The 14597-nt window shown below is 38.6% G+C and overlaps 1 protein-coding gene across 2 annotated transcripts in view; it reads right to left on the reverse strand.

The window, feature by feature from the left end:
• The window catches only part of AKIRIN2 (akirin 2), a 22294-nt gene extending 7703 nt beyond the window's left edge, over positions 1-14591 (reverse strand). For both annotated transcript variants that reach the window (XM_010834691.1, XM_010834690.1), the window contains exon 1: positions 14328-14591. In XM_010834691.1, coding sequence (XP_010832993.1) covers positions 14328-14562 — 235 coding nt within the window. In that variant the 5' untranslated portion in view covers positions 14563-14591. The remainder of the gene's footprint in view (positions 1-14327) is intronic.
• Between the last annotated feature and the right edge of the window lie 6 nt (positions 14592-14597).

Here is a 14597-nt window from a genome sequence, read left to right on the forward strand (position 1 = left end):
TGTTTTCTAAAACTGCTACCTTAAAGAGTAGATTTTTGTCTTCTTTCACCCAGCAAAATGGTTTTGAGATTCATACATGATGTTACATCAACAAGTAATCCCTTTTTGTTAATTAGTATTCCACTGTGTATATACGGTATATATCACACCTTATCCATTCTCCTTTTGGTGGACATTTGGACCGTTTCCAACTGGGGGCTACTATGAATATTCAAGTACAAGCCCATAGGTGGACAAATTTTTATTTCGCTTAAGTAAATACCTAGGAGTGGAACTGGATGGACTGATTATATGGCTAAGAAATTGACAAACCATTTTCCAGAGTAACTGTATGTTTTGCATTCCCACCAGCAATGTGAGTTCCAGGTGCTCCACATCTTTGTCAACACTTGGCAGAGCTGAAGAATTCTGAATGCTACAGCATTGCTTTTTATACCTATTAAGATAGAACTATGTCATCTAAGCCTCACTGTGCTCTTAAGATGTTTTAATACTGGTAACATGCGATCAACAATGTTACTTAGTGAATGGCCCAATTTCAGTTCAGTCAGTTCAGTGGCTCAGTCATGTCAGACTCCTTGTGACCCCAGAGACTGCAGCACGCAAGGCTTCCCTGTCCATCACCAACTCCCGGAGCTTATTCAAACTCATGTCCATTGAGTCGGTGATGCCATCCAGCCATCTCATCCTCTGTCGTCCCCTTCTCCTCCCACCTTCAATCATTCCCAGCATCAGGGTCTTTTCAAATGAGTCAGTACTTTGCACCAGGTGGCCAAAGTATTGGAGTTTCAGCTTCAGCACTGGTCCTTCCCAATGAAAATTCCAGACTAACTTCTTTTAGGATGGACCGGTTGGATCTCCTTGCAGTCCAAAGGACTCTCAAAAGTCTTCTCCAACACCACAGTTCAAAAGCATCAATTCTTCAGCACTCAGCTTTCGTCACAGTCCAACTCTCACATCCATACATGACTACTGGAGAAACCAAAGCTTTGACTAGACGTTTGTTGGCAAAGTAATGTCTCTGCTTTTTAATATGCTGTCTCGGTTGGTCTTTTTTTCCAAGGAGTAAGCATCTTTTAATTTCATGGCTGCAATCACCATCTGCAATGATTTTGGAGCCCCCAAAATTCAACTCTCTCACTGTTTCCATTGTTTCCCCATCAGTGATGGGACCAGATGCCATGATCTTAGTTTTCTGAATACTGAGCTTTAAGCCAACCTTTTCACTCTCCTCTTTCACTTTCATCAAGAGGCTCTTTAGTTCTTCTTCGCTTTCTGCATAAGGGTGGAGTCATCTGCATATCTGAGGTTATTGATATTTCTCCCAGCAATCTTGATTCCATCTTGTGCTTCATCCAGCCCAGCATTTCTCATGATGTACTCTGCATATAAGTTAAAGAAGCAGGATGACAATATATAGCCTTGACATTCTCCTTTCCCGATTTGTAACCAGTCTGTTGTTCCATGTCTACTTCTAACTGTTGCTTCCTGACCTGCATACAGATTTCTCAGGAGGCAGGTCAAGTGGTCTGGTATTTCCATATCTTGAAGAATTTTCCACAGTTTGTTGTAATACACAGTCAAAGGCTTTGGCATAGTCAATAAAGCAGAAGTAGATGTTTTTCCTAAATCAACCCTGAATATTCATTGGAAGGATGGATGCTGAAGCTGAAGTTCCAATATTTTGGCCACCTGATGCGAAGAGCTGACTCACCACTCTGATGGTAGGAAAGATTGAGGGCTGGAGAAGAGGGTGACAGAGGCTGAGGTGGTTAGATGGCATCACCGACTTAAAGCACATGAGTTTGAGCAAACTCTGGGAGGTGGTGAAAGTCAGGGAAACCTGGTGTGCTGCACTCCATGGAGTTACAAAGAGCCTGACACCACTGAGTGACTGAACAACAACAACAAAGTAGCAAACAGCTAACTAGTAATACAAGCCTCAAGTTCAATCTCCATCAGTTCAGAGGTCTAGGCAATTTTGAAGCCAATAACCAAGAAATCTCCCCAGATTCAGTATTCCAGAATTCACAAGTTCAATTTACATATCTGGTCAACTTAAGTTGCTTCCATATCAGCAAGATAAAGGCCTTACATACATCAACAATGTACCTATATTCACTTAATCTTAAACTAAGATCTAGCCATCTCTTATGGATCTAAAATGACATTATATTCCAAGTACATGTAACATCTGACATTGTGTTGCCAACAAATTTACTAGTCCATTAAAGAAAGTGAAGCTTTACTAACATTATCAGTTGCACATTCCAGTTTTAATCATGCAGACTTCATAATTGGTTTGTGAAGCATAGATTAAATTCGCAGCAAATCACAGAGCAAAATATGTATTTTCAGACAATCTGCACTCAAATGGTTGTAGTATATCCCTTTCCAAAATCCTTAAAACTACATCACCCTTGTTCTTACATATACTTTTATCTTGAACAACATGGGGATTTTCAGGGTGCAGAATTCCTGCTGTTGAAAGTCCATGTAACTTGTAGTTTGACCCTGTATCCAAGGATATGGTTCCTCTACATCAGCAGGGTTCCACATCCTTGGATTTAACCACCTTTGGATCGTGTATTTACTATTTTATTTACTAGTGAAAAAAATCCACATAAATGGACCTGTCACTTCAAGCCCACATTGTTCGAAGGTTAACTGTAAAATATTAAGACTTTTTGCACTTATTAGGTTAAGTGAAAGTCAGTATTAGCAGATTTATGACTAAGGGCATTTTCATTCCCAAATCTAGTAAATATGACTGAGGTTGCTAAAGAAATTCTCTGTAATAAGCAGATTATCAATGAGCCTATTCCTTTGGAATATCTGAAATATATATATATAAGCAAAAAACCTAGGTAAATGTGAAAAGAAAAGGCCTGGCCTGAGACAATAAAGCCTGTTTACTCATCTTAGTTGCCAACGACTACTTTAAAAACCCTGGACACAATGAACAAGGTCAACAATATAAACAGGAGAAAGCAGGGATTAAAAAAAAAAAAAAAGCTGCTGATGATGGTAAAAGAAATAGCATCAAGATAGGACTGAGAGTGAAGGGAAAATGGAATTAGAAGCAATTAGAAATGCATTTAAAGGAGAATCTCGAAATGGGGGATGGGGGTGCAGGGTCATCATCAAGTATCTTTCTAGAGTAGAGCCCATAACTATAAGATGTCTAAAAATTGGTGATACATGAAACTAAATATTTTTGCTCCAGACCTGTATGGACTTCCTGTTTTCCTACTGACATAGTTACTAGATCAAACATTAACAGTTTCAAATTCAGGTATGAAAGACCCGTTTATCTTCACCTTACATGCTAATTTCTCTATGGAGTACCTTTGGAAAGAAACAAGCTAAAAGTTCATCTAAACAGATTAACTCAAACAATGAGATTAAAAATGAAATAAATCTTGAAAGCCTGTCAGATCTAGGGAGGAACACAAATGAAATGGAAAATCTGTACACAATTAAGTACAGAAAACCTGCAGTAGCTATTAAGACCTAAAACTGAAACTGTTCCAAATAAAATAACAGACCAAATCTAGAGCTCTGAACTACAGACACTGCCATGTCTGTATTTTAATTTATCAAGCAGACAATTCAGAGTTGCTATGGAGACCCATCTTTGTAATTTCAATTATTCTCCTAGATCATCTGATCAGAAACTAGCATAGTTCTTAAGCACTCCTTTAAGGGAACCTTAAGGATAATATTCTTATCCAGTCAAGAGCTATCCAATTTAAAAAAATGAGCTGATGGCATTTTAAATTTACTTTACAATTATTGATATGTTAAAGGAACCTGAAACCAAATTTTAACAGAAGATTGTCAAGGTATATCTACAGTTTTAACTTCTGTTTGGATTACCATGAATCCTAATAAGCATAATATAGCTGCATATATTTATATAAACACCAGAGTATTGGCTACAGTATTTTAAAGGCAACTGACTCAGATTCTAAATTTACATTATATTTCACTGCATTAGAGTCATCCATTTATCCCCTACAAGAAGAAGGATAACTATAATTAGTACAGGTCAAATTCTATTACTTCACTGGTACCACACAGTAATTACTTATTTGAAGTAAATGGCTCAATTTATTAAATTCTTCAGGTCTAAGTATAAATTACAAGTTAAATGCACAATGGAAGACACTAATGCAAAGAATCCAAACCATGCTCAGTCAGCAGGTAGCGCCTCCCCGATACACATGCAGTTTCATACTTCTATTTTATATTACATTAGATTCTATGTGCTAACCATGATGCTTTTGTTGTTTACTTCTTTACTATCTTCTCAAGTAGCTTACAAGCTAGAAAGAGAGTAATAAGAACAAAAAATGAAAGAAGTAAATGGTGAAGAGAAAGAGGAAACTGAACTATCCAAAACAAAATATGCAAGCTTTGGAAAACATTTAGTGCCAAGTTTCAGCTTCTATTTCAAATAACCATGGGCCATCAAAACAAGATAAGGTCTGGAAGGATAAAGAGCAGGCTCCTTGAGGAGGACTGTAGGGCAACACAATCAAGCTAAACAACTAACCTGTTTCTCATAACAACTTATCAGGGCCCCCAAAACACACTTACACACATAAATATTGAGATACAGCATATCTGGAAACCAGAGGTTGCAAACTGATGATTCATGAATTAAATGGGAGTCCAAAGACATGTCTGGCCTGAACTTTTTTCAAAACAATGTGGCCAACATTCAAAAGTTGAATGATCAGATTTCTGGCTACTGTTGATGGGGAGGGAGTGGCTGGGGGTGGGTATTGGACTGTGTGGCAAAGTTCAGTTCAGAGTGGCTGCTGCCTTTTGGGTGTAAGTTCTCAAGTGCTTCTAAAACTTTAACGCACACACAAATCACCTAGGGAATCTGTTAAAATGAACCCTATAAAGGATGGAGCCTGGGTTAAGCATTTTCTAATGAGTTTCCAGGCATTGCAGCAGGTCAGGAGCAAGACTAGAATTCACAAGTCCCCATCTTGTTTATTTCAATCATTACTTGCCTGGAACTATGGACATTTAAGTTTCTATCCCCTGCTTAAAATAACTCTACTGGCAATTAAAAAGAAAAGTGTTTGGTTTATGTATTATTGGACATGCCAGGAAATGGGAGAGGAAGAGAAGGAAAGCAGTAGCAGCTGAGATTATTACAAGCACAAAAACATTAAGAATGATCTAATTTATGTTGCCACTCTCACCTGGATGGCTTTTATAATTCTAACACATATACTTCCCAAGCATGAAAATACCTTGTAAATCAATTTAAACTTCACTGGCCCTACTTAAGGAGATTCATCACATGACATTAACATAATCACTATGTTCATTATGTGACTGATAGTGAATAAACACGTTTGCTTTTTGATTTCTGCTTTATATATATATATATGCCTATGTGTATATATATAGGTATATACACTTAAAGGAACTATTAAGCCAGCCAGGAGTGGAGCTGAATGAATCTAGAACTAACGAACTCATGGCCAGATGAAGACCAAAAAACAGCTGGAAAAGTGGAAGAAAACAGTTTGCTGTCATAGTTAAAATACACAAGATATTTCAAAAAGAAGGGAGTGTCAGCAGTGTAAATGCTATAAGGAAGGTCAAACAAGATGAGGATTGATTGTGTGCCATGGAAGTCATCACTGGCTTGACAAAAGCCTCAGAAGGTACAAATATACTAGGAGTAGTTGAGAGCCCAGTGGAATTAAGCAGACTATCTGAAACCTCTTTGAATCTAGTTTTGAAATGGAGGAATCTGGATGCCTGCTGGAGGAAAAATAAGGATGCTTCATGTCCTTTATAATGGGAGGCTTGACACTATTTCAAGCCAAAAGCAAAGATCTGGTTGACAGACAAAAACCAGAGGTTAAGGTTCCTCTGGAGACAAGTGGGATCCTTCCCTCACTATGTAAAGGGCTTTAATTATCTCATTTAATCTTCCCCAGTGATACTAAAAACAAAATATGCAAAAACACTGGTAGAGTAGGTACTGGGAAAATTAAGACACTGCCATTTGCTGGCCTCTATTTTTTCCATGAAGTACAAGTAAAAGGCAAGGTTATTCACTAAATAAATGGCAGGACTGCTGGACAATGTAAAAAGTCCCATTTGAGGTTGCCCAACTGTAACTATCTCCAGTACTCAGGGGCAGGAAATGCTCTTAATTCTCATGACATCCCCAGAAGGCAGATACTACTATCAAGTGCATACAGATGAGGAAAATGAGGCTTTACTGCAATGTCTTCTGAAAGGTCATACAGCTGGAATAAGGCAAACCCAAGCCTTATTTTAACTTATATGCAGAGTACATCAAGAGAAATGCTGGGCTGGATGAAGCACAAGCTGGAATCAAGCCGGGAGAAATATCAATAACCTCAGATATACAGATGACTCCACCCTTATGGCAGAAAGCGAAGAACTAAAGAGCCTCTTGATGAAAGTGATAGAGGAGAGTGAAAAAGTTGGCTTAAAGCTCAACATTCAGAAAACTAAGATCATGGCATCTGGTCCCATCACTTCATGGCAAATAGATGGGAAAGCAATGGAAACAGTGAGAGAGTTGATTTCGGGGGCTCCAAAATCACTGCAGATGGTGACTACAGCCATGAAATTAAAAGATGCTTGCTCCTTGGGAAAGAAGTTAGACCAACCTAGACAGCATATTAAAAAGCAGAGACAATTACTTTGCCAACAAAGGTCCATCTAGTCAAAGCTTTGGATTCTCCAGTAGTCTTGTATGGATGTGAGAGTTGGACTATAAAGAAAGCTGAGCGCTGAAGAATTGGTGTTTTTGGACTATGGTGTTGGAGAAGACTCTTGAAGAGTCCCTTGGACTGCAAGGACAGCAAACCAGTCCATCCTAAAGCACAAAAACATAAAGGAAATCAGTCCTGAGCATTCACTGGAAGGACTGATGCGGAAACTGAAACTCCAGTACTTTGGCCACCTGATGTGAAGAACTGACTCACTGGAAAAGACCCTGATGCTGGGAAAGATTGAAGGCAGGAGAAGTAAACTCTGGGAGTTGGTGATGGACAGGGAGGCCTAGCTTGCTGCAGTTCATGGGGTCGCAAAGAGTCGGACACGACTGAGGGACTAAACTGAACTGAAGCCTGATCTCAGGGCCTAACCTCTTAACATCTACTACCCTCTCCAGTATCATATTGGTACACCTAGTCAATATTCTATGAGTACCTGAAGTGAAAATAAATCAGAAAACAGAATGTCAGTTAGAATAGAGGGATCCACCGCCATGTACTACTAATACTTCACACAATGAAACATCAAACTCTATGACTGTTAAGGTAGTAAGCTTTTGGCACATAATTTTCATCTACTTAGAACCCTGCAAATACAATCATTGACTGTAACAGGTTAATTGTAAGAAATGTTTGTATTACATTCAGATATTTATACAAGGGATGCTTCAAGTGTCTTTAAACTGCTTCCTCTGAGGATAGGCATCTGTAACTAACTAGAATGATATATTGGTGTTTCAACAGTTAGGAATTATTCTAAACTGACAAGTCAGCATTACCACACATGCTGAGTACAAGAACAGCCTCTGATAATGTACTATTTCACCCTGAGCTATGGATCAGGTTCCCCCATCTGTCACAACCACCTAAAACCTCCTACAGTTTTAACCAATTATACTGCTTAGAAAAGTTTTTCTTCCAGAGAATTATGCATCAGCATTAGGAACAAGGCAATCTTTTGTAACAAAAGGCAAAGTTCAAGGAAAGTAATGTTTGAAAAGCTGGCTTTCTGCAACCTTTCAAATTCTACTCCCATTCTATTAAACTGCTACATCAGTTCAATGATGCTGTGCTTTTTAAAAAAAAGAAAAGAAAGAAAAGCAACTCTTCCAGGTCCCTCTCTCCAAACTTCCTCCCTTTAGTTCGATTTTTAGAGGGAGTTTTCTAAGAATTAACATTAAGGGAAATGAAAATAAATACTAAACCAAAGTCTGAATGTACACTACAGACTAAAACAATTTCAGAAACAGTCAATAAATAAGCTTCAGTAGTAAAAGTGTGATGTAATCAGTAAGCCAATTTCAATGCTCAGGCTGTCAAAGGTGAAAATAATGCTAATATGGACAACTGTCCACAGAGAATTAAAATAGGTATTTGATAAACCATAAAGTTTATGGTATTTTTCTTCATGTTTAGATAGTTTTATAAGTACCAGCAGTTGCAACTCTTGTCAGTACCCAGAGACTGTCTTTTCTTTGCCTAACCAGCCTAGAATCTGAAACTCAAAGGAAGTTCACAAAAACTTGAATAAGTGACTTTCAGAGAAAGTACTTACATTTTTTAATAATGGTAAGAAAATCCAGGTACATGAACAGAGAATTTAAAAATATATGGTAAGAAAATCCACGTACATGAACAGAGAACTTAAAAATACAGTCAAGTTCAAAAATTGCATTACTGAAGAAAAAAATCATAGGTTTAATAAAATCAAAATGGTATAAAGCATTTATACTTCAGGATGATCTATGATATCTGACATATAAAAATTAGTGACTTACAGTTTGTAAAGAGAAGAAAGAGCAGTTATACTCTAAGACAAACTACAAGCATATTGTGAGCTATTTTTCTAGCGCTGGAAGGATAAAAACCACTACCACTACCCCCAAAAACCTATCATCACAAGAAAGATTATACAATCTGGCACAATGCAAAACTGTGATCAAAGGGCTCAAAATAAATATCAAAGCTGACACTAGAATTTTAATTTACCTGCAAGGATTCTCTCCCTGCTCAATTATAATTGTAGTATCTTCCCATCAAAAAAAAATTGTTTTAACTTAAATCATTCAATTCCTTTAGAAATGAAAGCTCAGAACTTCATAGTACAAATTATTAGTCCTAAAAATCATGTAAAATCTTTGAAAATGGTAAAATCCTTGTAAATGGGGCTATTTCAAATATTGTAATACACATAACCATGTGGAGAAGGAAATGGCAACCCACTCCAGTACTCTTGCCTGGAAAATCCCATGGATGGAGGAGCCTGGTAGGCTACAGTCCATGGGGTCAGGAAGAGTTGGACACTACTGAGCAACTTCACTTTCACTTTTAACTTTCATGCAATGGAGAAGGAAATGGCAACCCACTCCAGTGTTCTTGCCCGGAGAATCCCAGGGACGGGGGAGCCTGGTAGGGTTGCCGTCTATGGGGTCACAGAGAGTCAGACACGACTGAAGTGACTTAGCAGAAGCAGCATAACCATGTTTATCATCACTATTCAGAAACATGAAGGAATACTTTTGGTGCACTTCAAGAGCCTCAAAATACTATTTGAAGTCTTTAAAATAAATACTATATTTCTTGTTACTACTCATCTGAGTCACAGTTTTAAAAAATGTTGTCACATATTGTGGCTTTATTGTCACAGAAGGAGAAGTGAAATTATATTTTTTTCTTAAAACTGCCCAAACCTTAATTCAACAAATACATTTAGTAGATATTTTAAAACTCTGTATAAGACATTAACTGAGAAGATATAGCAGGTAATTCTCAAACTAGACAAGTCCCACCTATCCTCTCAAAATTCAGAGGACATTCCTTTTCACTAACAGTCTTTGCTACAAAACTGCCACTCATATTTCTCAGGTGTGTTTAGAAAGTTGAGAAACAATGGTAAGCTGCTGAGTTCTAGAAGTCCTATGCTCAGTAGTAAAATTGAAGATGCATCTCTTAAACTAAGGTCATTTATGAAGACCTCTTCACCATCTGCAGATGCCAGACAGGTTCATATAGGCTTTAACAAGTATTCCACTCTTCATACTTTTCTCAAAGTAGGCAGTCTTCTCAAAGTCAGGAAATGCATTGTGGTTTTACATATGCATAGACAGCATTCTGTACCAGCAGAGGGTTAGCAGTAGTAACTGTTAGTGCTACTAAGTACTAGCAAGGACTGTAAGTTGCTGGTTAATTCACCTATGGGGCTTCCCAGGTGGCTCAGTGGTAAAGAATCCACTTGCCAAGGTAGGAGATGCAGGTTTGAAACCAGGGTTGGGAATGGAGGAGGGGATAGCAACCCACTCCAGTATTCTTGCCTGGAAAATCCCATGGACAGAGGGTCCTGGTGGGCTACAGTCCATGAGGCTGCAGAGTCAGACACGACTCCACCTTGAAAATCCCATGGACAGAGGGTCCTGGTGGGCTACAGTCCATGAGGCTGCAGAGTCAGACACGACTCAACCTTGTAAACAATTCACTTATGGGCACTTGAAAAGACCCAATACCATTCGTTTCTTGTTTCGTGAACCAACTACCCAAGAGGTCCAAACTTAACCTATGCTATCATTATGCATTTTTCTTTAAGTGGAAGAATCATTAAAGGTTTCTTTTCAAAGAAGAAAAATACACAAAAATGGGCACTTCCAATGAACCTCTTTCTCAACCTTTCAAAACTAAAGCATTTCTATCACTGTCTTCCTGTCTATCTAAACACTTAGGAAAGGCCTATCTGAGTAATATACAATATATTCTTTTTCCTATAAAGCCATTCAAGAAAACTGAGGAGATTTTATTATTCTCCTTTACATTGGAGCATTTTCACCTAACAAAGAGTTAGCAAATCTCTTCTCTGATCTAGACATGTTTACACTATGTGTTTCTGTGCTCAAGATAGGCTTTCATTTTTCTACTTTCAAAACAAAATAGCTTAATAATGAATACAACTGCACTCTGCTTTTAATGGCTTATAGACTTACATGATTCTTAAATGCATAATTCACAGAACTATTAAATAACTGCAGCTACATACACAGTCCTAAATAAAATATCAGGTTTAAAATCCAAAGTACAAAGACCATAAAAACAGTTTATTTGCCAAATCCACTGAGAAACTAGAAGCAACCTAACAGCTGTCTAAATAACCACAAAATATTAAAAACACTTCTGGCTCAATATAAATGACATCTGAAGTGAAATGTTGCCTCCTCCAACAGACATCTCATTTGTTTGTGTAGAACCATTTATACTTCATTTAAGCCAGCTGGTGTCTCCATTTGCAGGCATGCATCAATGTCTACAGAACAATCTAAGTTCCTGTAAACCCTTCCCCATTCACAAGCTGCAATTTCCATTCTTAATGGCAAGTTTCCAGCAAATACAATGAGCTTTTACAAAGGAATTTAACTCTTCATCCAACTCAATTCCTAAGGCAGACTAGAGCAATAGTAACAAGTCAAATGATGTGTATAAACCTGTCTAGCAAATTCACAAATAGGTTGAGTTCACAGAAGGATCACTTCATTCAGCCACTCATTCATTCACTACACAATTATGAATAATAATGTGTTGGATTTGATTGACAGTCTCATATATTTTGATTTTATTAAAATATGTTTGCTCTAGGGAACGTCATGATAATCTTTTCGCTAAGTGACAATATTGAGAGGTTTCAAAAACCAATCAACAAGGATACAACTCTTAGAAATCAGTTTTCAATAAACTTGCCAGGATGAGTACTAATAAAGCTAAGTAGAGGCATTCATTTTTCCAACCACAGCAAATGGTTCCCGCCACTCCCCATCTCCAGTTATCATGCACTTTTCTTTTTCCACATCCTGAGATTACTACAAACCTCACTGCCAACACCCTCAACGAGGACTGGACAAACGTTTTCTGAAAAGAACCAGACAGCAAATATTTGATCTTCGGGAAAATACAATCTCTATCGCAATTACTTGACCCTTCTGTTGTAAAGGGATATGGACAATACTTCAAAAAAAAAAAAAAAAAAAGCATGGTTGTGTTCCAATAAAACTTTATTTGCCAGTTCTTTCCTTTGTCCTATTAAGTTGCAATAGTTTGAAAAATATTGATTTAAATAACAGTCATCAAGTCAAACCTTCCTGAGATGACTAACAACCAAAAAAAACAAAGCTAGAGTTTAAAAGATACCCAGTTCCTGAAGTGACAACATGACTTCAGCAACATATCAGAAAACACATATATAAATATATCCAGAGAACAAAAGTAAATTCATAACAAATTATACACATGCTCTGAAAAAAACTGCACTTCAGTAGTCTAATTGTAAATTGTTTAAATTATATTTGAACCCACAGAAATGAAAACAAAGAACTTCCATAGAGCCCCAGTCAATTTCATTTTGGTAAGTTGCTTTCCATTTCCAATCCTAGCTACTTATTTCTGCTAAAGATATATGGTATTCACTCTAGACAAGTTTAAAGAATCACCACTTTTAAAATAGGAATTTAAAAATTAGGTAGAGGACATGAAAACTGGGAAGCTCTTTGATACCTGCACAACACTGCAGCTCCCATTATGACATCATTACCAAAACCATACAAGAGCAAGCCCAAAACTGGCCGTGTAAACGTAAGGCTAAATTAAATTACATGTAAAATGTCATTCCAAGACCACAGTTAAAAACTTAGCAACTCAAAAGTTAATCAATTTTAACTGCTGTTCTCTAATTGAAATAGCTAGAAAAAAAACTTTTCAGAGAATCAATAAATACCAGTTAGTGTGTGACTTTAGAATTCAGGATATGATCAAACTTACAGCAGACGTCAAAAACACCTTGAAAAACAGGAAACATACCAATATTTTGGAAAAATGTGAATTTGAATCAGCCGGCTTAAACAGTTTCAATAATTCCAGTCATTTTACTATTTTAACAGTAATGGTCCACTTAACTGAAATATAAGAAAATGTGGAGTCAATTGCATTAGTGAATGCTTCAAATACATCAACGAAATGACAGATCTGCAAAGAATCACAATTCTTTCTGAATTAATTCCCTTTATAGTGAGGACAAATATAGCCCCTAGCTGACTTACTTTATATGCTCAAGACTATTTTAGCATTGCAATATACTTTAACTCCCAAACATAACACTGTATTAATTCACCCCCTCGAATGAAATTTACTGCTGGTTAGCTAGAGCTATTTTTAAGTGGCCTTATTAAGTACAGATTCCACAGTATCATTTCAATTTTCAGTGATAGTCTTTCACTAAAAAGACAAACTCTGAAAATAGTATTAATCCCAGGAACTCATTCTTGACACTGTTTCAACAGCAAAAGATGGTAGCCTAGGCATTTGAGGATCTCCCCATATATTTGGAAAAAGATATTTTAAAAGTATGACCTGAAAAATAACAAAACTTATGTCAATTCCAAATCAAGTTACCAGTAGAGTTAAATACTGCCCATAGATTTTCTTTTTAAAGCTGACGATAAACACGTAAATCAAGCTATGAAAAGGCTTTGTCTACAGATCTTATTATCACCAAAGGCTCACACATGAAACCTTTGCATGCTACACGCACAAAGGAAACATTTACACTACCAGTCCACATAAGCCTATCTTAAGACTATGCCAGGGCACACAAGGATTTTCAAAGTACAGGAAAAAAAGGACACAAACGCAGCACAAAGCAGTCAAGAGGTAGCTGCCCAGTCACTTTCAGGAAATGTTTCAAGACGAACAGCAAAAATATTCTGAAGTCCCTTGGAATCTTGGGTTGATTTATTATTTTCAAGGCCTAGTCCTTTCCTTCCAAAGTACTTTCATGAGCAGAAATAAAGCACTTTTAACTAAAGCTACTACTCAGCCCCGAATTTCAATACAACTTGCTTTTCATTAAAAGTTCAAGTTTCTCAAGGTCTAGACATATATAGTGTGATCGTATTACAGTATTCGGGAAGAGCATTTTCTTTGTTGTTGACCCTGCTAAGGAAACAGGTCTTGACTCAGCCAAAGTGGCGTTCTTGTGGGTGATTAATGACAGGCCTAGATCTCGCCCCAGTGACATCCCTCCCCCACCCCCACCCGCTCCGTACTAAAATCAGCCATGTCTGAACTGGAAGAGGGGCGGCCGCCTAGCCTCAAACCACCCAGTTCGAGAGTTAATAGGTGCAACCCATCGATTCTGGAAGACAGCCATCGAGATTAGGGTGAAATGTGTGACCCTTCGTTTGCCTCGATTTCCGTGTAGCACTCTCTCTGATCATTTCCGCTGGGGCTCTCCAGACTACGGAAACGCTCGATTCCAGTCATTCGGCCCAAAGAAAAAGACCTTCCTCTATCTCACAATACCCGGCAAGGCACCATCCCTACCCACCCCACCCCCGCCCCCTCCCCCGGTATCAGGCTATTCCTATTGTGTCTCCGACACTGAAAGAGCTCCTTAAGAAAAGTGTGGCCGCCGAGGACTCTGCTAAGGACGGAGAGCCCTCCTGTACCCCGAGTCCCGCGGGCTCATCCCTCGCCCCCCACCCCCCGGGCGGCCGCAAGACCGAGTCCCACCTGTGGTGAGACGGGAGGAGACGTCGCCGAAGGGAGATGGCTCCATTCGGAGATACTTCTGCGGCGAGGCGGCGGCGGCCGAGAAGGAAGCGGCGGTGGCCGCGGCGGCCGACGACGGGGTGGCGGCGGCAGAGGTGGGCGCCGACAATGGCGCACATCGCCTCCGCTTCGGGGACGCCGGGCTCAGCAGCGGGTCGAAATCCAGAGTCCGTTTCAGAGTGGCTCCGCACGCCATGGCCGGGGCGCCGGGCTCGGGTGGAGTCAGGGAAG

The sequence above is a fragment of the Bison bison genome, unplaced genomic scaffold (genome assembly GCF_000754665.1).
Source record: "Bison bison bison isolate TAMUID 2011002044 unplaced genomic scaffold, Bison_UMD1.0 scf7180017864035, whole genome shotgun sequence".
Taxonomy (NCBI): Eukaryota; Metazoa; Chordata; class Mammalia; order Artiodactyla; family Bovidae; genus Bison; species Bison bison.